The sequence below is a fragment of the Sus scrofa genome, chromosome 1 (genome assembly GCF_054392235.1).
Source record: "Sus scrofa isolate SSC_HxYL_T2T_F1_AM1 chromosome 1, Sscrofa_HxYL_maternal_Yorkshire_Landrace_v2.0, whole genome shotgun sequence".
Taxonomy (NCBI): Eukaryota; Metazoa; Chordata; class Mammalia; order Artiodactyla; family Suidae; genus Sus; species Sus scrofa.
In genome coordinates this window covers 144,532,167-144,556,682 of record NC_139383.1, presented here as the reverse complement: position 1 = coordinate 144,556,682, position 24,516 = coordinate 144,532,167, and the positions used below count along the sequence as shown (strand labels likewise).

Sequence of the window (24,516 nt, the reverse complement as noted above, 5' to 3'; positions counted from 1 at the left end):
TATCCACTCATCTCTGCATGAAGTCATAGGATATAGCAGGAGGTGCACTGAACTGGGTATCAGGGGACTGAAGATCTAGGACTCGTTCTATCACTCTTGGCCAAGAGAACTTGGCCACAGTTCACCCACTTTTGGTGATTCTAAAAGGAAGACTTTTCCATAGACATTTATTGATTTGGGGTTGCAAATATTCAAATATCTCTTTGAAATAATTGAACATATGAATCTTGATTTAGTAAAATTTTAGGTAGAGTTCATCTTTGGATCTGCCCATTTAGAGCTTATAAAATGCATGCCAACCAGTGGTTATATTTTATTCAGTCCCTGATATCTTTGAATCTTGGACAAAAATGGTCTCAAGAGATCCAAACTCAGTATCTGAAAGAGCAACTTTTTTTTCCCAGGAAAATTGGAAATAATATCCTATTAGAGGAAGATACTTTACACCCTATCTACCTATCTCTCTCTCTCTCTATCCAACTATCTATGATATATATAATCTTTACATAAACTTTTCATGTAAAGAAGAATGATGGTATTTTTTTTGATTGATGATATTTTAATGAGCATTTTAATTCTAGACATGCTGTGCCCTCAGAAACTGACAGCAAATGTACTATATGAATAACAATGAATCTAGTCAGCACAGTACCATCATATCATTTGCTCAATGGGAGTATCCAGTGCTATATACCACTGGTGTTTAAATCCTTCTTCCTTAAAGGAGGTGACATCATGCAAGAAATTCAAATCCAGTATTAAATGATTCTTTTTTTCTTTTAATTAAAAAGGAAGATATCCTCGCTGCTTTCCCCCTTATGAATTGCTTTTTATCTTGGCCTCCTGACTCAAAAAACTCAGTGAATCATTGGGTACTGTTCGCTATTTGACTCAAAGCTATGTTGATGGCCAGACTCATATATTTCCCCCTATTTACAAAATAAGAAGGAGGAGAAGAAAAAGAAAGGAGACTTTAAAAATCTTATTGAAAAACCATAGCTTTGTTTGGGCATAAAGAACCTAGAACCTTGAGCTAAGGAAAAGGGGAGTGGCCTGGGTGGCGTATTTTGGATCTGATGCCACCTTTCAAGTGGCTTTCATTTTCATGCCTGGGAGACAGGCGTCTTTTAAAAAAAGCTGGCTATTGCATATAAAGTTTAGAGAACTGAGTATTGTCTACTAGAGCAACAAGATTTACGAGAGACGTCTGGCTCAATTGCATTAGCGAAAAAAATTATTTCAAAAAAATCGCTTCTCTGCCTTTTAAAATGAAAACCATCTGCAATGAAAAATTTTAAATGATAAATCTCCTTTCATGCTGCTACTGATAAATGGTTAGTTTTCTTCCTCTTTTTGGAGAAGGCAGAATGGGAATATAGGAGTATGTGGTATTTGTGTATCTAGAACTTTTAGTAAATATCTGTGTATTCTTTTTCTAGAATTTTTAATAAGATTTTAAATTGTTGACTATTATTATTATTATTTGGTGTTATAAAAGCTATTATTTGGAAACTCCAGACTCTAACTTTTTGTAGTTGAAGTTCAGTAACATTTGACCTTTCTTACCTATGAAGAAAATCCTATTCTGTCTCAAATTCATATGTTTTCAAATCCATATGGTATATTTGAGACAAGATCTATTCAATGAAATATTTTAAATTAGTCAATTTATGCGTTTATATTTATGTTTAATGTTAAACATTCAATGATTGATGCTTTTGACAATAAAGTACACTTCATTTTGATAAAAATCTATACATTCTAGCATTTATACAAAATGTAAAAGAAATAAGTAACTCTGTAGTCACTGCTTTCTTTTTTCTCCAATTCCAGTGCTCACACACATGGGTGTGAAGAAACCCACGGAGAAAGAGGGTAGTGACTAAAGTAATAAAGCTGCATGGTAACATTTTTCTTTTTCTTTCTTTCTTTCTTTCTTTCTTTCTTTCTTTCTTTCTTTCTTTCTTTCTTTCTTTCTTTCTTCTCTGCTATAAAAGGATTTTGGTAAGCATATGCATTGTTTCATTCTATCCACATCCTGACAAAGGTTGAGAATCTAATAAATGGCAATGACTGAATTCACATAAAATCATTCTCTATATTCTATGACTCCTAGTTTATTAATCTAGAGAGCACTGAGTCTATCTGGCAGTAGTGAGTAGAACTATCACTAATGGTGGTGTTTCTTCCTCTCCTCAAATATACCAGCATCCAGGCTTCTTTGGAAACATGCGAGTTTAATTGGAAATTCTGGTGCCTACTTTACCAGTCATAAACTAGGTAATTGTTTCCTAATGCAACCTGGCAGTGCCACTGAGGACAGTTTATACAGAGCTGCCATCCTGAGGTATTCTAAACAAGTGACAAATCATTAACAGCAAGTCTCTGGATCTCCGTGAGTGAGCTCTGTGGCTGCTCTGGAGGGAAACAAGACCAGAGGGGAGCGAGGGAGATCTGAGTAGGCAGAAGCCGCTGCATTAATGACTGGAATGCCAGCACTGTGTACCCGGGATGACTGCAGCATCTTCACTTTCACCTTCTTCTCAGAGGTGTTGCTATGGGTACCATTTCAAAGTTGTCACAGGAAAAAAGAGCAGAAGGTAGACTGATGAACAATATAAGGAGGTAAAGGATATGCAAGAGCATAGCAATATGAAGACATCCTTCCCATACAAACATGTTTGTTACAATACTTGGATAGGGACCCATTAAATATGGAGGATGGCAGACAGGAGAGTTGGCTGAATTGTCAACAAATGACAAATAAAAGGTGATTTTGAACTATTTTATGCCCTCAATTATCTGTAAGATAATCATCGAACTGGACCTTTATCACTCAGGTTACAGTCTTTTGTCACTAAAGTAATTTATGAGACCCTGGGTATTGTATGCATGTGTGGCATGTGCATGTTTTTGTGGTATGGAAAGACTTGGGAAAGCTGTTCATTATTTTAAAGGCTATGTTTTTCTGCACTTTTTTCAAACTTCTGCTCCCTTGTATGATCAGAGATTCTGTGAAAGTACCAACTCTCTAGCATTCTGATTCTGAAATTAAATGATGCTATAACCTTCCATCCTGCAAAATGTTAATCATCATTAGCCTAATTCTCTATTTCTCTCTTTTGCACTTTAGCCTTTGAGCAAAAGTCAGGAAAAAAATTATTAAGAGCATTTTAACAAATTGCAGGATTTCAGTGATTATGTCACAGTTGTCAGATTCCTTCCTAGCAGAGTTGGAAAAGTGACATTTTCTTAGTCTCCCAAGTTTATTCAACTTATTAAAATAGCATAAACAGTGTTGAGGTGGAAAACAGGTTTTCCTACAAACCTTTATTATTGTGTTATAATCTTGGTGTCCAATCATGTATATATTTATAGGGGACATTATTAAAATTACTCTGGTGGAAACACAGAGCAAGTTCCCCTCAAAGTTTGTTTGGAAACAAGTTTATATTTATGGGTCATGTGGCATTCAGCCTTTCCAGACTGGTTTGAATAATTTCTGTAGAGATACAGGTAGGTTTTTTTGTTATTTTGTTTTTATTGTCTTCCCTTTTCATTTATTTATTTATTTATTTTTTACTTTTGCTCTCCTACTTTAAAATCATGGTAGTTGTTCAGGATGTCAACCAAAATAACATTCATAATCTGAAACCACTGCCCATTATTTTCACACATATATCATATAACTGTCATTGGAAACTAAATTCTGAGGTGATTTGACCAAGCTCTTGGGAGTCTATCACAGATGCTTTTCTACAAAAAATATGTTTTTACTAAAATCATACAAAAGGACCCTTGGCTCTGACCCTACTGCATATTTATTTTTTGTAGGCATCAATTTACTCAGGCAAAGAAACAGGAGAAGTTCTTAGAGAAAGATGAGGTCCTAACTTTTAGACACTCCTCTTTTTTTCTGGCTCTAACTTAAGGTCTAGATCTGTTAGAACTAGAAACAGATATTTATGGGAAAATGAAATTGAATTTGACTGAGTAGTGAGAGCTAAGACAGATTAGAAAATATAGAGTAGATCTAGTATTTATTCATTAAATTTGTTCATTTATTCGACATTTAGAAAACAGCTATCATTCACAAGATACTGTACTTGGCAGAGATAAGCGAAAACAAATAAAAGACCTCTTTCATGGAGCTTACATCTAGAGGATGCAGTCTTTGTTTATTTTTTGGCCACATTGGTGGGTGGCATGCAGAAGTTCCTGGCCAGGGATCCAACCCCCACCCCTGCAGTAACCAGAGCCTCTGCAGTGAGAACACTGGATTCTTATCCTGCTGGGCCACCAGGGAACTCCTAGGATGTGGTCTTTAAGTAGCTTATTTTATAGTGCTGTGAGTAGTATGAAATGAGATGTCTAGAAATGGGTGAGATAGTGAGGGATATAATTCACAGAAGGGTTTCCAGAGTATCAAAGAAAAATAATTCTTTAATTTTCAATGCTTTTTGGATATATAAAAAAAACAACAACAACTTGAAGTATTAAACACCACAAGAACACATTGAAGCTTGTAGGTATTACATGTTTACCACCAGGCAGGGTAAAATGGGACCAATGTAAGGAATGTGGTTGGGAAAACCTTGAGATAGACCTCAAAATCTGGGACTTCTTTACCTACATTTACTATTTCCTTGAAAAGAAAATGTTCTTTGATGAAAGTCACTAATTATTCCTATGAATTGTGCCATTATGGCAAGTAAACATTAAGAGGCTCTTATAGTCATTCCTGGGTTTGTCTTGTATGATATGGACATTTTCTGTAACAGAATCCCTTAAAGTTAATTATCATCTTTTATTACAAGGGTCATAATAATTTTCCTTCCAACTATGATGTGAAGTTGCATTTAATCCAATAAGAATAATATTAGGAAGTGACTGTTTTGAAAAGACTGTTAGTTAATTTAAAATCTTTTTTGTTTTTGAATTTTTCTCACTTCCCCAGAGTTGAAAGTTGTCTGGAGATAGGAGAAACATCTGGGCTAATACAAAGTTACTAGCTCAGCACTTGTATTTATTGAACAATTAATAATGCCACCTGTCATTATTAGTGACAATAAAAGTAGTGCATGTTAAATCTTGCAAAATAGCTGGAGGCCATCAAGTCATCTTCCTTAATACCACAATTTTAGTAAATTTTAGAAAATGACCCAGCTGATTTAAAAGTTGAATTGAACATATTTAACAACCTCCAAATATATTACAAGATGATTATAAATTGCTTGGGGATTTTTTTATACTCAAAAAAAGGGTCAGTTTTTACTACAATGTAAAATTTAGAGCCTTTATTGAAATATGTCTTCAAGAAAGCTGCTAAAAATTTTTATGAAACCATTAAATATACAAACACTTGTAAAGGACAGTGAATCTCTATATACATGCATATGTATATGTATGAGTGTGTGTATGTATATTTATACGTATTTATATAAAGCATGCGTGAATACACGCTCTTATATTTATCTATACATATGTCTGCCCCTGCATCTGGAAGAATATATTTGTGTTGGTATAGAGTTGGTCCAGTGTTCATAACCAAATGCAAATTTTGACTCTTCGAAGCACATTTTCATATTTGCATCTCTTCCTTTCTCAGTAGTTCTGCCAGTTGGTGTATTTCTTTGCTTATTTCCACTTTTTCTTCCTCTGCAGCATCCCCCATGAAGTGGCGCTGAAAGATCACGTTAGCACAGTTCCATGATGTGAAATACCACAAGTCTGCAATTTTTCGGTCTTGAGAGCATCGCTGGGTTGAGAGGATGGAAATCTTTCAGTAATTATACCAGTTTGTATTCGTCTCACATTTGGGACCAAATACAAATCCGATCCACTCTTTCTCACTGTGAATATTCATAAAAAACAAAGTGCCAATTCTGGGCTAATCATGTATGGAACCAAACATGTTGGTGAGTCCTAAGTATATACTGTATGTATGTATACATGTGAATATATATATTTATATACTCTAAATTTGCTTGTGTCCTCCTCTGTGCAATTTGTTTGTTTAGTATAGGGGTTGCTGTTATAATGTGTTAATAAGCTGCTGAAAGCTTGGCACCTATTACTTGAAATGACAGCTATGTTAGAAGCCTATTAACACTCATAGCAGCAGCTCTGCAGCTACTAGAAATGAATTTCAAAGAAGGTAAATGAACAAAAGCAATTTATATCTCCAAGGAAAGCAAATACCATGCCCAGAACCATATATATACTTTGGAAATGTACAGTATATAAAATGAAAAAAAAAAAAAAACAAACAAACCTCTTCCAGTTAAAGAAACAGCGGAAGAGAACTTTGGCGAAAGGAAAACTGCCTAAAAGATTTCCAAACAACCTTGAAGACATAAATGTTAAAGATAACTTCCTCTCTTTGTTTCTATTGTATTTAAATTAGAACCTTGTCAAACTTAGTTATAGGAATAGAACAGGACAGGTAGAGGAAATTCACTTTTCTTTCAGTGAGAAAAATTTAAATCATCTGGATTTAGCCCAAACTTTTTCTTAGTCTCTGAACTTAGAAGGACACCATTTGCTATTGTTCTCTGAGGCAGGGCACTTTATGAGTCAGTTCACCCTGTCTTTGAACTATTTTAATTACTTTTGACTGTCTCTGAAATTTTACAAAACGGCTAAAAGTCCTGGGTAAACCTTAGCTATGATAAAAAAAAAATGGTAATTTAGATTGGGAGTAGTTTTTTGTTTTTGTTTTTTTTCAATGATATAGGCTGTGTGTGTGTGTATGTGTGTGTGTGTGTGTTTGTGTGTGTGTGTGTGTGTGTGTTGGGAAGGTTGTATGCTGATATTGGAGAGAGGACAGTTCCATAATTTTAGGCTAAACTTGGATTAAACTATTAATTTTTAAGGCCCTTGCTTTTGAAATCAAGTGAGAGGAAAAACATCAAAAGACTTTTACATTTCAAGTTATGAACAGAAATTAGATATTTCAGACTGCTTTCAGAGTTTGTATAAAACTAGCAACCAAAAGATCTAATAGGCAGTGTCATCACTAGAATAATTTACATTATTACCTTTGTCTCTAGTTATTGCATTGCCTTTAACATTTAGTAGCACTGTCTTTGAATTTATAGCACCATCTTTGTATCATCTGTGCATTGATCCTCTGCCTTCTAAAAAAAAGTCTTGAAGAGTCTTTGGGAGTGATTGAAAGTGGGTGTATACTTTAAAAATCTGTATGAATGTAAACTCAAAACCATTCTCATGTGTGTGTGTCTATGCGCATGCATGTGCACACATGTATGAGCCCTAATAAGTTTGGGACAGATTACTTACTGTAATGTCAGGGGAAAGAGGTAAGAGGAAAGGCAATTATTTGTCATTGAGACTCAAGGCAAAATATACTTTGAATATTGTCCAAATGGTACTTCAGTTTTCCAGACAAGGAGACACTAACTAGAAATGCTCTTATGTTCCATTAACTAAAATTTATGTTTACCTAGCCCTTCTGTACATCAACAGTACAATGACAACTGACACTCATTTTGATTATCCTAAAGGGACTCAAATGAGGTAAATTTTTGCTTTTCAAATTATCTAATAGTTTAATTATGCTCAGTATTGTTTGTATAAAGTGATTTAAAAAAATAGATTCTAACATCTTAAAAATATATAATTCATGTATGACAGATAGTAATTCTTATTATTTAGAGTAGCTGAATAACCCAAGAACCCTACTCTAAGTCTAGTAGAGAACAGGCCAAACTTTTTTTTTAGTTGATTTTTTTTTTTTTTTTTGTATAATTGACTTACATTGTTGTGCCATTTTCTGCTGTGTAGCAAAGTGACCCAGTCATACAAAATTATAACTTCCGTTTCTAATAATATGTTCCATCATGGTCCATGCCAAAAATTGGATATAATTCCCTATGCAGTAGGACCTCCTTATTACCCATTCTAAATCTAATAGTTTGCATCTACTAACCCCAAGCTCCCAGTCCATCCCACTCCCTCCGCCCTCCCCCTTGGCAACCACAAGTGTGGAGAATAAGCAAAATTTAAATGAAGCTGCATGTATTGGAATTTTCTAAAGACATATTCAGAAATGCCAATTACCAGTTGTTTGTGAGCTGTCCAATATTATAATGTTCTGAAATTATCTATGAAATAGAATCTGGTCATTCAAACAATAGCAAAAAAACAAAGGCTATGTAACATTAACATTTCCAATGGTAAGTATTAATTTTATTCTTTTACTTTTTAAAATGATAAGATTTTATTAAAAATATAATATATATACAGAAAAATTTATGAAGCAAAGGTGTATAGTTTAATGATTTACCATGCAGGAAACACCCAGGTGGCCATCTCTCAGGTGAAGAAGTATCTATTGCAGCATCTCAGCAGCTTTCTAACCACTGCCTTCCACCTGCCTCCCATCACAGTAACCACCATCCTTCTTTTCATTTAGTTTTATCACCTAAAGTCAAAGTGTGGTTGTTATCTGCTTTTAAGACTTATCTGCTTTTAATTAATTAATTTATTTTTTTGCTTTTTAAGGCTGTCCCCAAGGCATATGGAGATTCCCAGGTTAGAAGTCAGATTGGAGCTGTAGCCCCAGCCTACACCAGAGCCACAACAACATCAGATCCAAGCCACATCTTCTACCACCACAGCTCACAGAAACACGGGATCCTTAACCCACTGAGCAAGGCCATGGATCGAAAATGCATCCTCATGGATGTTAGTCAAATTCCTTTCTGCTGAGCCATGACAGCAAACTTATTTGTTTTTTAAACTTTTAAACTTTTTAAACTTATATAGATCAAATCATACAGTATGCATTCTTCTGTATCTGATTCCTTATGAAGTTCCATGTTGCAGGAGCTGTGTAATATTTTATTGAATGAATGGATATTTGGGTAGTTTTCAATTTTGAACAATTTCAAATGCTACCTTAAACCTTTCATGTATTTCCCTGTACACATGTGCCTGAATTTTTGTTGACATCATCCATGAGAGGAATTGCTGAGAGATAGGGTATATAAATGCTCAATTTTGGAAGATAATGGCCATCTGTTTTATAAAGTGGCTGTGCCAATTACTCTGCACTTCTATTAGAGAGTCTCAATTTCTCTAATTTTATTATCATTAGTTATTCATCATCTTTTAGAATAATAGTCATTCTTATGATGTCTTATTGTGGTTTTAATTTCCTCTTCCCTCATTAGTAATGGGGTTGAACTCTCTTTCATATATGTATTGGTTTACTTTTTGTGAGTGGCTGTCTTTATTGATTTGTCCCAATTTTCATTTTTTAAGTGTTTTGTAAAGGAGCACTTTATTAGTCATATGTTCCATATATTTGACTGTGTGGTTTATCTTTTTATCCTCTAATTAGTATATTTTGCTGAACAGGTAATCTATTCAAATTTTTTAAAATATGGTCGCTTTTTTCTAGATATTATATTTAATCTAAATTTTCAAATTTATTGGCATAACATTGTTAATATCTGTAGCATCCATAGAGAAGCCACTTTTTAATATTAATATTGGTTATTTATGCCTACCATTCTTTTAATTTTATTAGTTTTATTAGGGTTTATCTATTTTATTAATCTTAAAAAAAATTTTTGTTCATATTCCTTACTGTATGTTTGTTCAATTTGCAATTTTTCTTCTTTTCTTTATGTACTTCTATCTGTTCACTTTGGGTTAAATTTCGGTCCCCTTTATAATTTAAACGATGGATGCATACTTCATTGAGTTTTAGTTTTTCTTTTTTTGTAATATATGCATTTAAAGCTATAAATTCTGCTTACAGATAACTTTAGCAGCATTCCATAAGTTTTAATAATTCATAGTTTCATTATCATTTAGTTCAAAATATTTTCTATTTTATAATTTGATTTACGAGTTAAAGTCTATTGCTTAATTTCAAACATATACAATTTTCTAAATTTTTTTTACTTATTTCTAGTTTATTTTCATTTATATCAGAGCACATATTCTGTATGATTTCATTTTTTTGAAATTTGTTAAAATTGATTTATAGCTCAAGAAAGGATCACTTTTGGGAAAATTTCACATCTGCCTGAAAGGAATATATATTCTGAAATGACAGCCATGTTTTATATGTTTCAAACATGTTTTTTAATGATTATATTGTTAAATATTTCTATAAGATTTCTAATTTTATTTATTTATTTAAAATTTATTTTCATTTTTATTTTTTTGCTTTTTAGGGCTGCACCCACAGCATATGGAGGTTCCCAGACTAGGGGTTGTATCAGAGCTACAGCTGCTGGCCTAAGCCATAGCCATAGCAACACAGAATCTGAGTCACGTCTGCAACCTACACCACAGCTCACAGCAACACTAATCCTTAACCCACTGAGCAAAGCCAGAGATCGAACCCACTACCTCATGGCTACTAGTGAGATTAGTTTCCACTGCACTACCATGGGAACTCCCAATTTCTATTTTTGTCTGATGTTTTATCTGTTACAAAGAAAAATCTTTCATTATAATTGTCAATTTGTCAATTTGTCTGTTTGTTGTCAATTTTTATTTTATCTGAGGCCACATTTATAATTGCTATAAATTTCTGCTGAATTACACCTCTCATCATTATAGGGTCCCTCTAGGTCCATTCATGTTGTTGCAAATGGCAAGATTTCATTCTTTTTATGGCTGAGTAATATTCTATTGTGTGTGTATATATATCACATCCTTTTAGGCCAGTTATCTGTTGCTGGGCACTTGGGTTGTTTCCCTGTCTTGGCTGTTGTAAATAGCACAATGAACAATAGGGTATGTGTATCTTTTCAAATTAGAGTCTTTGATTTGTCTTCCAGATATATACCCAGAAGTGGGATTACTAGATAATATGGCTGCTGCTCTATTTTTAGGGTTTTTAAAATTTTTTTTAAGGAAACTCCATGCTGTTTTCCGTAGTGGCTGTACCAATTTACATTCCCACCAACAGTATACCAAGCTTCCCTTTTCTCCACACCATTACCAGCATTTATTAATGTAGATTTTTGATGATAGCCATTCTGACCAGTGTGAAAAAACACCTCATTGTGGTTTTGCACTTCTCCAATAATTAGCAATGCTGACATATTTCATGTGTCCACTGACCATATATACATCTTTTTTTGAAAAGCATCTTTAGGTCGTCTTCCCATTTTTTGATTCAGCTGTTTGTTTTTTTGATATTGGGTTGTATGTGCTGTTTGTATATTTTGGAAATTAAACACTTGTCAGTTGGATCTCTTGCAAATATTTTCTCCCATTCTGTAGGTTGTCTTTTATTTGTTGATGGTTTACTTTGTATTCTTTTTAATCATCTGACAATCTCAGTCTTTAATTGAAGCATTTGGTTCACTCATATTTGATGTATTTATTGATATATTTGGCTTAAATCTACTATTGTTTCAAGTGGTTTCTATTTTTGCTGTTAGCTCTGTGTTCCTTCTTTCTCCTTGCTATTTTCTTTTGGAGTGATTACTTTTCATAATTTTACTTTTATTCTGTTGGCATAGAAGTTATAAATTCATATATTGTCCTTTTGATTATTATTAATCAGTGTTCCTATGATCTTCTTGAATAATTTAGTTTCATTCCCCTTCTCCTTCTCCTATATATACATATACATGAAAATTTAGTTATTTTTACAGTCAATATTTGTTAATATTTACTATAGTATTTATGTTTTGTAGACTTCCATTTTTCTCTTAGTTTCCAGCCTTCCACCTAAGATGATTCTCCTCTTATGAGGAAAAACCTAAAGTATGAATTATTGTGGATCTATAGGTGACAAATTCTCTTAGTATGTCTGCACTGTCTTTGTATAGCTCTTATTCTAGGGAAATAATTTTTATTCTAGAAGAATATTTAAAGAAAACTGGACTCTAAGTTGACAGCATCTTTTTTTTTTTTTTTTCCTATTCTTAAAGATACTGTTGCGTTATCATCTGGCTTCCATTGTTTTTGTTGGGAAATAGGCTATAATCTACATCTGTCAGTGGTTTTGCTATTATATCTCTTAGGATAGTTTTCTTTATTTATTTTTGCGGGGTTCATACTGTTTCTTTAATCTACATCTTGGTATTTTTCATCAGTTTTAGAATAGTCTTAAGCCATTATGTCTTCAAATGGTGACCTTGCTTCATTCTCTTTCTTCTCTTTCTCAGACTTTTATCTATATATTTCAAACTGTAGATCATTTAACAATATCTTCTATATGTAAAGAGATCTGCAGGAGTTAAACTGAGCCCCTGTAAGTCTGTTTCTATTTTAGTTTTGACTATTTTTAAAGTTAATGGTATTTTTGTCTCTCAATGTCCCCGGTTAGTTTTTGTTTTGTAGGTGAAAAATTGTTTACAGAAATAGTACGATACCTAGGATGATATCTTCTCCTAGATAAGCTTTATTTGCTTCTTCCAGATGCCTGGAGAATATTTTGTAGGAATTTGCACTCAGGGAAGTTAATCTAACATCTGGCATTGAGAGTTTTTAAAGCTGACCTACAGCCATTCTAAGGTATAATCTAATTCTAGTTTACACTTGGTCTTACAGTACAGTGAGTGTTTTTAGATCCTAACCCAAAGCAGGGGGAGTTCATAGAGCCTCTTTCCTTGGAGTCCCCTGGACTCTGATCTTGGTCCCTCATACTTAAGAGGCTTCCCTTTCTTAAACTAACAGATGCTTGGAAAAGCAACCCTCAAAATGCATTTGTCTCCCGGGTCTCTGTTCTCCCCTAAATCATCTTCAACTAATAATTCGTTGCTACTTTGTTAGCTCACCTATGTATTTAAACACACACACACTTTTTTTTTTTTTTTTAAGGGCTATATCCGTGGCATATGGACATTCGCAGGCTAGGAGTCTAATCAGAGCTACAGTTGCCAGCCTACACCACAGCCACAGCAAAGCCAGATCTGATAAGTGTCTGTGACCTACACCAAAGTTCATGGCAACGCTGGATCCTTAACCCACTGAGAGAGGCCAGGGATCGAACCTGCACCTCATGTTTCCTAGTCAGATTCATCTCCACTGGGCCACAACAAGAACTCTCTTAAACATATATTTTTTGATGTGCATTTTATTTAGCCTTCCAGAATTCCTCAGGGGGCATTAATCTGAATTACCTAGTGTGTTATTATCCAAAGTGGAAGTACTCTCCTTACATTTGTTCTAAATCTTTCTTTTATAAGTTTGAATAGTTTATTGGTTAGAATTTTGATTAAATTTTATGGAAATTATTGATTACTTACACAAAATAAACTGGAGCATATATGTCAATATTTTATATCTTGTTGATCTAAGTCTTACTATAATGCGTATCTTCCCTCGGGTTCAGAAGCAGAAATTCTGACACAGATACTTATAAATGTTTTTTATTGAGAAGTGTTCCTGGGAAACACAGATAGGGGGTGAGAAAAGAAAGGATGCAAGATCCAAGAATTGTGACTTTGGCTTCATCATGCAGAGGAGCTCCGAAGATCATATTGGTCACACCTCAGGAGAATTCCAGGTTGGGGCAAAAGAGGCTTGAGTATTTTGACCCCTGTACTTCTCAGTCATTATTTAAGAGATGTTCCCAAGGTGACATAAATCCCCATACTTCCTGTTCTTCATTTGCAGATGCAGAGACTGACTGCAATGAAAACACACTTGAAGCTAGTGTGCATGGGATTAGTAAAGGAATCTAAGTAGGTATGGAAAGAGAAATGACAGAGGCTATGATCACCTTTAAAGGTCTGTCTTAATCTATGTCCATGAATGTAATTTAGGGAGCCCACAAACTTCAATGGGAAGAAAATATACTTGCATTTTTACTAATCTCTAATATAATTTAGCATTTTCTTTAATTATGAGAGGAGTAATATTATCAGTATGTGTAAAACAGTACATGTCCCTAGCATGTTAGGACATAGCACATAATTTAAAAATTATTCAATATATTTCATTTTTTAAAAATGTATGAAATAAAGAATATTAAAATTAAGTTGAAAATTAGTATCTGAACTAGCCACATTTCTTAAGTGAAAATTCTGAATTTGACTAGAATGTGAACATGTTGCTATACTCTCTGATCATCCATTATGGAGTTAAGAATATAATACTGATCTCTTTTACTAGTCAAAGATATGATAAGGATTAATTTCAGAAGACAGCCACCTCCAGAGACCTGGTTAATGTTGTATAAAAATTATCATTACTAATATGGAGTATTTCCCTTATAATAATTATGTATAAAGAGGCCCTACATTAAGTTTTTTATAGTCACATTCTAGGATTGTTATAGAAGAATGGATTAGAGGGTGTATCTCAGTGACTTTCAGCTCTTATTTTCTAAGATTCCTTAGATTTTCTAGCCAACTCCATGGTTACAAATACCTAGGAAGAGAAAGAAAGGAGAGAATCATTTAAAAAAACTTGCTCTGACATATAATCAAGCACTTTTATTTAACTTTTACATTGCATTTTAAAGAAAAACTTTTTAGACAATTAATATTTTTCTAAGATTAATACCTATACAGAGAAAGGATGTCATCCACAGCACTGTAGGGCAAAAATGTTGTCTAGAACCAAAAGTTAAAACAAACCAAAAACCCCACTAAAATTCCCTTGTCTCTGCTGAGCCAAATATCAACCCCAAAGTCAGAGATTATGAATCCTTTTGAATCTTATTCTAACCTTATTTGTGGAATATAGTTTTACATCAGGAAAGTGAGCTATCTTGGATCTTCCCAGAGGCAATTTCAATACCGAAGAGCCCAAGCCTAATGTTATAGGCAAGTTGGGTAGTTACAGTGGTTTGGCACCATGAAAAAGCAGTACAAATAGGCTATTAAGTATTTTTGATTTATTCTATTTCCTTCCTGATGTGAAAGATACCTGCCTCTTTTATGGAAAGTCAACTTTTTCTTTAAAGTGGCTTCTTCCAGCTTGATGATCTTTTGAAAACTGTGAAAAGATTCTCAGAAACTTGGAAGTTCTGTGAAGACTCATCCTTACTGATTTATCTTTCACCTCAACTTCATGTTTATTTGGGGTTAATATGTACCTTCTTTGAAAGACTGTTCAATTCCAGTCATTTCCTGAATTGAGTAACTAAATCTCAATTACATTCCTAGCAGACTCTCATTTCTTCCTGTACTTTGTGTATTCTTCTCTGGGCCGGGAGCTTCTTCGTATATCAAAGGCAGCTTTTTGTAGAGAAGGGAGACATGCAGAGGCAGAGGAGCCTGGAACCTGACCTTGTGTTATTGCCTTTGCTTGAGAAACCTGAGAAGTTAAAAACACTTACTAAATAATTCCCTTTAAATCAGAAGAAAAATGATTTTTTTTACAGTTAACAGTTAGATGCATGATGATTAATGTTTTCAACCTTGAGGGCAAACTCTGCCTGTTGAGTATGAATTTTTTATTTCTGTGTTTCAAGTGAAAAATATCCTGGGGTCCTTTTGAATTTCAAACAATTAGTCCAAATTCAAAATGTATTAGGTTAATTATATATTTTTAATCTAATTTTAATATTCTTTGACTGTGAAATTGATAAGCTAGCATTTATTTGCTCTTAAAATCTTTCAAAGTTTATAACAATTTTTATCCCTTTTAAGTGGCATTAATGCTTAATGATAAAAGCCTGACCTAAGGAGGAGATAATATTTAAGAGCTATATCAACCCATTGGGCCGGGATGTAAACTGTCTATCTGGTCTGCTTTCTTCCCCTGAGTATGTATTATATGTTCTGGAATTTAGTGTGGCGCTTCCTCCTCTGGGGGACAATTGACTCAGACAAAAGTGAAAGAGTAGGCAGATGTGAATGCCATCATTAGTTGTAACATTTGTTTCATAGACAAAGGGACTAATTTATATGGTCTTTGTATAGGGGAATAAGAGGTAACCATCTATTTTCCCTGATAGGAACATAGGAGACAGACCTGTGTTATGATCCCAGCTCATCTATGTTACTCTGGGTGAGAATAAATTTCTTCAGCTGTTAAATGTAGAAAATAAAACTTACCTTAATATGTGCACATCTTTTTAAAAAATGGAAGGGTATACAATAAATTGTTAATGGTAGTTATCTTAGGGAGATGATTGTATTTGTCTTTTACCTTAGATTAAAATAAATTAAACAAAAAATATATATAACAGTCTTATAGGACTATTTTAAGGTGTGTTCTCAAAAAAAGGTTTTTATCGAAAAGGCATCTTATGTGAAATTTTGTTATGTAAATATATGTATCTGGAGCTGCTCTGCTGGCCTTGTCTTCCTTCTTCAAGTGGCCCCTCAAGCATCTCCATGAAGCCCTGGGCTCCAGGGAATAGAGATAGAAATCAGATTTTATATGGGTTAATGGAGACCACTGAAATAAAGGGTCTTGAACCAAGCTAGCTATGTAGTATTTATTCAAGTAATGCTAGATATTAATGTCGTTGTTAGCAGTTGTTTTTAGATTTCATTCTGAGAGAAAGAAGTATAATTTACAAGAGGGAAAATGAGATAACATGCTCTTTCCTAGAAGAGCATTTAGCAATTCCCAGACTGTATCCTGGAAATGCTTTAATTGGTGAGTCCATATAGATGGTCCAGACTTTCTGTGTTGAGCCTTCTAGTGGTCAACCAGTGTCATTGGTTTAGGATTACATAGTTTTACTTTTTCCAGTTGAAACCAGTAAAAGAATATGAGGGTGACTGAAGTGTAGCCAGCTGAGGTGTGGCAAGCTTGTTCATGTTGCTTCTTCCCATGGGGGCTACCTAATTACCCACCCCCCCCGCCCCTGCCCTTAAAAGCTGAGCCTTGCCCTGTCTCTGAGGATGATACTTGACTTTTGGCATAAGTATAAAGAAGGTCTAGCTCACCATTTGGTGATTCAGCGTAAGTCACTGTTATTTTTAAAACTTTCCCTCAGTTCTGAAAACCAGGCCTCCCACTGTGTGCTAGAGCTGATTTGAATTGGCTTATGAAAGTCAGTCGTTCACTTTTGAGGAATTTTGCAAGCTAGTGGATGTCACATAGATAGCTTGAAATCAGCCATGTTGGAAATATTTACACTACAGAAATTGGCAAACTGTAAAAAACAGAGCTTTCCCCTGGAGAGTCAGTTGAGTATCTATCAGAATATCACAAGTTTAGGAACTAGCCACCAACTCATGCTCCAGTTCTCATAACTGGATCTTTATTCCCTAGACCGAGTTCCTGCCTTCGAGTCACATAAAGATTTGTATCTTTTATTCTCATCAGACTTCCCTCCAATGGCAGGAGTTTGATCTTATATTCCATCTCTAAGCTAGGACCCTACTCCCCATTACCTGCTCACAGATCTCTCCCAAGGCCTGTCTAGTTAAGATTTATGGGATAATATCACCATTACAGTAGTCACCCCTCACTTGCATTTTCACTTTCTGTGGTTTCATTTATCCACAATCACAGTCTGAAAGTATTAAATAGAAAATTCCAGAAATCATAAGTTTAAAAATCACATGCTGTTCTGAGTAGCATGATGAAGTCTTGCCCTGTCCCACTCTGTCCTGCTTGGGAGGTCGGTCATCCTTGCTACCCACTGTTAGTCACTAAGTAGCTAAGTTATCTGATCTGCTGTTGTGATATCCCAGTGCTTGTGTTCAAGTAATTCTTTATTTTACTTAATAATGGCCTCAAGGTGCAAGAGCAGCGATGCTGGCAATTCCCCTATTCTCTTACTGTGCCTATTTTATAAATTAAACTTTATCATAGGTATGTATAGGATAAAATATTGTACACAGAAAGCTTGAGACCATGTGCATTTTAAACAACTAGAGGTCTGTAACATATGCCCCATAGATGGGGGGGGGCTGTTGTACCTAGATTTGCTTATCTCACTGGTATGTCTTGAACCACCATCTTACATTCCTTATTATGTGTTATTCAACCCCTTAGGGCTTGTCCTAATGTCCACTTATTAACTTCCTCTTTAATTCATGTGTTTTTATCTCATCATCTGAAATTCCTTCTGGTCTGTTGTTCCAGGTCTCCTTTGTCCTAGTCTGCCTCAATTAAGTGAACTAATTAAATAGTCTTTCTATAGAATTAAAAAAAAGTTTTGAATATACTCCTCCTAGAAATCATTTCCCGTATTATGAGGCTTTAAATTATTTAAATGTAATTTGTTAGTGGTTTTAATTTTAAAACCTAATTTGGCATTTTAATAAATAATAACATTTAATATCCATAATGAGGGTTCACCATATACAAAGTATTTAATTTCTTAACACAGCACCTATATTTTCTCATAAAATAACTAACATTAATTGTTGCTGTCTATGTCCCAGACATGGTTCTGAGTACTTTACATGTATTAATTCACTTAATCCTACAGAATTCCTGTGAGACATGTACCATTATCATCTTCATTTCACAAATGAGGAAATTGAGATAGAAACCATGGAGCTAATAAATGACAAGGTGATGGTCTGAACCAGAACCATCTGTCTCCAGAGTCATACTCTTAACCATTCTATTATCTTACCTCTTCCTAAAATGAAGTACAAATCTGTTGTTTATGAGAACCTCCATATTCTCTTATTGTTAATGTTGTCAGTTCACCCTACACAGGGGAGAAATGAGGAAGGTACACCCTTACAAAAGATCATCAGTCTGAAAATTCCCTCTTATACTTAAGGACAGTTGGGGAAATGACTTAATAGATTGACTACTGAACTGCATAGAATCACAAGTTAAGAAGTAAATATACTACTTTGCTTTCTGTTCCTTCGTTTTAGTTTTTTTCTTCAGTTATAGCAATATTCAATGCGGCCGGCTATAGCAGATGTGGAAATTAGGGAAGGAGTTGTATGCTGACTTAAGCAAAAGAAAATCTAAAAAATTCAATATAAAATGCATATGTATAAACATGTTAAAATTATTTTTATTTTATTTGAGCATAAAATTAAATATATAATATATAAATTAAATATATAAATATGTGTTTCTTAAAATGTTCATACTCTCTGATAGAACTGAGGTTCTGGAGCATCATTAAAACTAGGATAATTCTGAAACATTTTCTGTAGTGATATTTTTGCCATTTATCCTCAGAAAAATAACACCAAATTGTACCTATCCAGGCCATAACATTTAGCATATTGAATAGGAAATAATGAAACTGAATTGCAGCAAGACAAGGATGAAGATTCAATAGTTCTTAATCCTAGGGTATTTTCTGGAATGTTTACAGGAGAAAATACAACCTAGCAGATTGAAACTACATTTAAAGAATCAACTACATTTAAAAAACTTCTTTAGGGCTACAAGTCTAGCAAAGAACTGAGTGATTTACCGACTATTCCTAATTCTAATTCTCAGTCTCACTCATAGGGTGAGAGTCTCAGGGTAGAACCTAGAAAGCAGAAAGGGGTGGATAGTATAGGAACACTTTTTTTCTCTCTCTCTCTCTTTTTCCTATTTTAGGGCTGCACCTGTGGCATACAGAGGCTCCCAGGCTAGGGATTGAATCAGAGCTGTAGCTGTAGGCCCATACCACAGCCACAGCAATGTAGGATCCAAGCAGCTTCTGTGACCTACACCACTGCTAGGGCAATGACAGATCCTCAACCCACTGAGTGAGGCCAAGGATCGAACCCGCATCCTCATGGATTCTAGTCGGATTTGTTAACCACTGAGCCATGAAGGGAACTCCCAGGAACTTTTGTAAATGTCAGTTCATGTGTAGGGGTTGTATCCTCCTTGGGGCTTTCATCACAGCTCCTTATCAGTGGAATTCACGGAGAAAAATGTGTGAAGACCATGGAAGCACATTAGACAGCCAATTGGAGTCCCTAAAATGTGATTTCCACTTTGGAGTCTAAGCAAGTGATAGACCCTCAGTAAGCCTTGGCTTGGTTTACTATGTTAACCCATTTTCTTATAGCCTATTGCTATAACAGAAGAATAACAGGAGAGAGTTTGTTGTTTCTTTTCCTGAATATTATCAATGGGAGAAATGGTTGGGCCTCTTAGGGATATACTTGGATTTATTCTGTCTGGCCCAAAAAATACAATTATCATCAGTTTCATCAATTTCCAGATGAAGAAACAGAGATTCAAATGATGTAAATGATAGGCATATATAGCTGGTATATGGTCAGTTTGAACTACAGACCTCGTACATTGTTCCAAGTATTTAAATAGTGCTTTCAGCCCATATTTGTCAAATTTTTACAGAAAAATATTTTGTAGAAAATATTTATCTATAATACTCATGCTTAATTAACATCTGTTGAATTGAATGAGAATGAGGGAAAAACCCTGGCAAGCATTCATAGCAGAGGCAAATCTTTTGTGCTTTTCCTTTCTGTCTTCAGCTGGCACTTCCACTCTCTTCACTGCTCTCTGATCTGGTGGCTGGGGCCACTGCTTATCTCCTAGATGCACAATGTCTCCTGCTTTAGTTTTCTACTTGCTCTGCTCAGCACCTGCAACACCCAGTTCCCCATCTGTGCTTCGATTTCCTCTCCTCTTCTCAAGATAAGGTACTCCTCCCCTGCCCTAGACCCTCAATGAAAAAGTCAGATAAACTGATCCTTGCTGCTCTCTATCTATAAGGTATTAAGCAATACCTAAATCAAGTTAAATTAAGTATTTCCTTAAGGAAATACTTCCCAGGCTATAGAAGTACCTGACAGGAGCTCCATTTTCAGTCAGGGATACTTTGGTGTGTTCAAATCCAATAGTCAGAGGCTTAATCCACTTATACATAAGGCCAGCCCTGAACATTGGGATTTATTTAAATACCCTCCAGGGACACTCAAGCCATCAGTGCTGCACACAGAGAGATTCAAACCAAGCACACATACTGACATTTTCCCACCCATGCTTCCCTAGATGCTCATAATATTTAAGGCCAAGTGGATGTCAGGAACCCCCATGAGAATGGAGCAGCTCCTCTGTGAGTCTGCTTAATGGAGCAACTGGCATTTCTTAGTCTGCCAGAGGAGTGGTGAATGCAGTGACTTTGCAAAGTCTCTAGGGGTTTCTGTTAGCTTGGAGCCCCATAGAGGAGTCTGTTCAGATCAGATCCAAACCGCCTAAGAAATCAAGTACGCGGAAGACTGGACTCTCTTCTTTCTGCCTCATCTCTCAGCTGCAAATCTCTATCTTCTTTGCAAGGGGCAGCAAACAAAGAACTGCCACCACTTATAGCTTAGTATCAACATTTTCACAGGCACTTTCTCCTTTGACCCTTACAAGTATTAGTTCTCTCTCTCTCTCTCTTTTTTTTTTTTTTTAGGCCTGAGATTATTCTAGGACTTTTCCAAGGCCACCTAGGTACAGGTAGGACAGAGCTATTTACTAAGATTTTAATTCATGTTTTGTTCTCATTTTTGGCAACCTCACCTTGAAATGGTAACCTGGCCTTTTTGTTCTCTATCCCTTTGTGATGGAGTAAAAATCAAAGTAGCCCAGCTTTGGTTTCTAATCTTTGTTTTCTTTGGAGGTTGTGGGGTGGGGTGGGGGGTAGTGTTATTCTAGGGAAATAGCAATGAGAGCCTTGAAGGGGAGGAGAATTGTTGCTGCTGTGAGTATGAAGGGGAAGGAAGATTTTCCCAAAGGAAGCAAGAGTGATCCAAGATAACTTGGATTGGTATTTTCAATTCTTCACAGAGCCTTGGGGTGGAAGCAGGGCATCAGGAGGAAATGAATGTGTGACTCACCTAAAGAGGCTGGTTCCCAGGCTCCACAAAGATTTCCAGCCCAAGAAGGTAGGCACATGCCTCCCTCTTAGGGAACAACATGGGCTTGGACAGAGACCATGTCAGGGGTGATCAAAGATCAGAGAGACCACCATAAATGTCTACTTATATAAAATTTCAAAACACTGATGTCATCCTGGACTGGGAGAGATATACTCTAACAACTGGGATTAGATTTGATGGGACAGTATTACTGACCTTGGATCCGGTCTAAGGACCTGAGTTTGCTGAAGTAGAGATTTCAGAATGGCAAATTTGGTTGTATTTCCATAGCACTTACTTCTCACAGAATTTACATTTAGATGGATATCAGTGGGGAAGATCCAGTTGTGCCATTATTATTTATACTTGTGGCAAAAGAGAATCCAGACCCTGTCTCTTTTTGGATTTTTTCAGTATTTTAGTCTCTGGCCATGAATCACATTTTGTAACTGGATGACTTGATCAGTCAGCTAGTATCAGCAATCTAGGATGCCCGTGTGGGCAAGGCTAAGGCACAAATGGAGCTCATGAAAAGAAGTTGATGGCTTTCTTTGGTGGGAATAATGACATAAAACACACTGGAGGAGACTGCAGGGATTGCTTAAAAATCAAGTGCTTATTAGATTTTCCAACTCCTTGAACAACTTCTGATACATTCTAGACAGTGCCTTCTACATATACTCCCTGCCTTTTGATGATAAAACATAATTTTATTGTTATGGTGCTTCATAGCAGAAAAATGTTCATGATTCTGTGTTTCAATAAAAATCTTTGATCCCTAACTTAAATTAAGCTGAGGCTAAGAACTAGCCTACATTTTACATATGGTATTTGGTCAGTATACTAAAACAAAACAAAACAAAAGCAGAGGGGTTAAATAGGAAGTCTCTCTTACATGCTAATCTCTCATCTCCTTTTTCTCCTTGTCTTCTCTCTTCAATATACAGACCTCAGAGAAACACTGCAGAACCACAAATTACTGTGGGGTGCAACTCCTGCTTAATAATGACATCCCGTAAGTTAGCAAAAATCTGCCAACATCTGCAAGCTCCTCTACAGAGTTGTGAGCCAAAGTTAAAAATCATGTGTGACAGTGCTGTGGAAGACACAATTGATTCCAGTCTGATTGTGTCAGTTCCAAACAGAGACAATATTGATGATGCTGAACAGTAATCTTATTGGGCTTGGACCCAACTGCACATTGGTCTTTGTCAACTCATTATTCCTCTATCAGAGGGATCTCCGCAGATTGATCTTGCCAGCACTTCTTGATGTGTCTCACAAATCACTGTTCTCCTGTTGGCAGACAGATTTGAGTATTGCACAGTAATTGCTGGGCTTTTTCCCCCTCTCTCCCTGCCTTACTCCCTGCTAGGAGACAGCAACTACATATCACAAGTCATTGTCATATGAAAGACCAAAATATACTAACAAGATAGGGTACGAAGGTGTGCAGTTCTGGTGATGCCAAGAGCTTTGGCCATACCACTGATGTTTTTTGATTGGCAAAATAAAGTATTAAATCTCTTTTTCCCTTTTAGACAGTTAATTAGAGAGATTCCAGAACTTTTCATAAGTCTTCAGCATCACCTGTAGGAAAGTTCAGCTCTATAGTCCAAGGGTCTAGTTTGGAAGATAAATGTTGTCTCTGCATTTTTTAGCAAGTTTGAAAAGTGTATTGTCTCATAAGTTATGTTGGGTGGGAAGAGTAAGGTGATAAATATAACATTTTGAACTAATGACACAATTTGACATTCCCCTCTAGATGTAATGGCCTTCAAAAATTAGTTATTAACCTAATTAATCAATAAGATACCAAATACAAGTGGATTTCTGGTGTTCCCAGGTAGATTTGTCAGGCTAAAATCAGGCCTTTGTAATGGTGCCACAGTTAATATTCTTCCTGGATCAGAGCCTCTGACAGGCAATGTGTATCCATATATTTGTTGGATTTTGTATCTAATTGGAGGGGAGCAGCACCAAGGATGATATGGGATCGTGTAGCTTCAGAGTGTGCGTTTGGCATTACATATGTCCTCAATCATAAGGATTTGTCTGGTCTGGGAATTCGTAATGTTCTGAATTAGCAATAGAAATTTAAGTTCCAAACTTTTAAGCAGTCATTGCACAAAGGGCTCATAAGTTTATATCTTTTGTAGTTTAAACAGCAAGAACTGCTTATGTGATCTTAACACATGTGGGAGATGAACACTGAGGCTGCCGGCGAAGTTTGCTACTTTCCTTCTGGACTCCCTTTAACTTTTACACTTTCCCTACTCAGACCTGTATTTTATAAAGAGTCACCAAAAAGATAGCTCTTCTACAAGCTTACTGCAGGTGAAAATTGAATGGAATTAACTTTTTGGATAGGGTATTATGGGGGGTGGGTCCTGATAATGATATCTGTGAAATTAGCTGAATCCCCATTATGACTTCTTTGCTGTCTGTCACTTCTGGAGTTGGTAGTGTTCTTTTGGCAAGAACCATTCCTATACAACAAACTTCATGATGAAGGCATTTGGTGATGCACTGACTTTGTTTGGAAGAGCTAAGGGTTGTCCTTGCACTCTATTCCTCACACAGTTGCACAGTTGTTCCCTGCTCCTCCTTTATGCCAAAAAAACTGTAGTTCACTGAGAGTTTGTGTGATGAATCCGCCTAGTAAAACTCAGTTTTCCTTTATTGATTTGACTCTACTTACTTTGCACATCTCTCTTGGGTTGGAGGAGGTAATTGAGTGTTAGGGTTTGGACTTCTCCTGCTGGGGTATCAGGCAGCATAGGGAGGTAAAAATAAACATACAATGGTTAATTGG

General features: G+C 35.6%; 1 protein-coding gene across 7 annotated transcripts in view; it reads left to right on the top strand.

The window, feature by feature from the left end:
• The window catches only part of LOC102166428 (uncharacterized), a 531,894-nt gene that overhangs the window by 323,160 nt on the left and 184,218 nt on the right, over nucleotides 1-24,516 (top strand). The window contains exons 3-10 of one of the 7 annotated variants that reach the window (XR_014814720.1): nucleotides 5,665-5,918; nucleotides 7,470-7,539; nucleotides 12,418-12,513; nucleotides 13,382-13,507; nucleotides 13,618-13,689; nucleotides 21,257-21,300; nucleotides 21,631-21,728; nucleotides 22,649-24,383. The exons of 1 other annotated variant lie outside the window; for it this stretch is intronic. Coding sequence is in view for 1 of the 6 variants with exons in the window: in XM_084975226.1 (XP_084831352.1) it covers nucleotides 5,897-5,918; nucleotides 7,470-7,539; nucleotides 21,257-21,300; nucleotides 21,631-21,728; nucleotides 22,649-22,720 (306 nt within the window). In the remaining 5 variants the exon portion in view is untranslated. Of the gene's footprint in view, nucleotides 1-5,664; nucleotides 5,919-7,469; nucleotides 7,540-12,417; nucleotides 12,514-13,381; nucleotides 13,508-13,617; nucleotides 13,690-21,256; nucleotides 21,301-21,630; nucleotides 21,729-22,648; nucleotides 24,384-24,516 lie in introns of those variants that run through there. 5 more of the 7 variants (XR_002345579.2, XR_014814721.1, XM_084975226.1 and 2 more) reach the window with 5 other exon arrangements.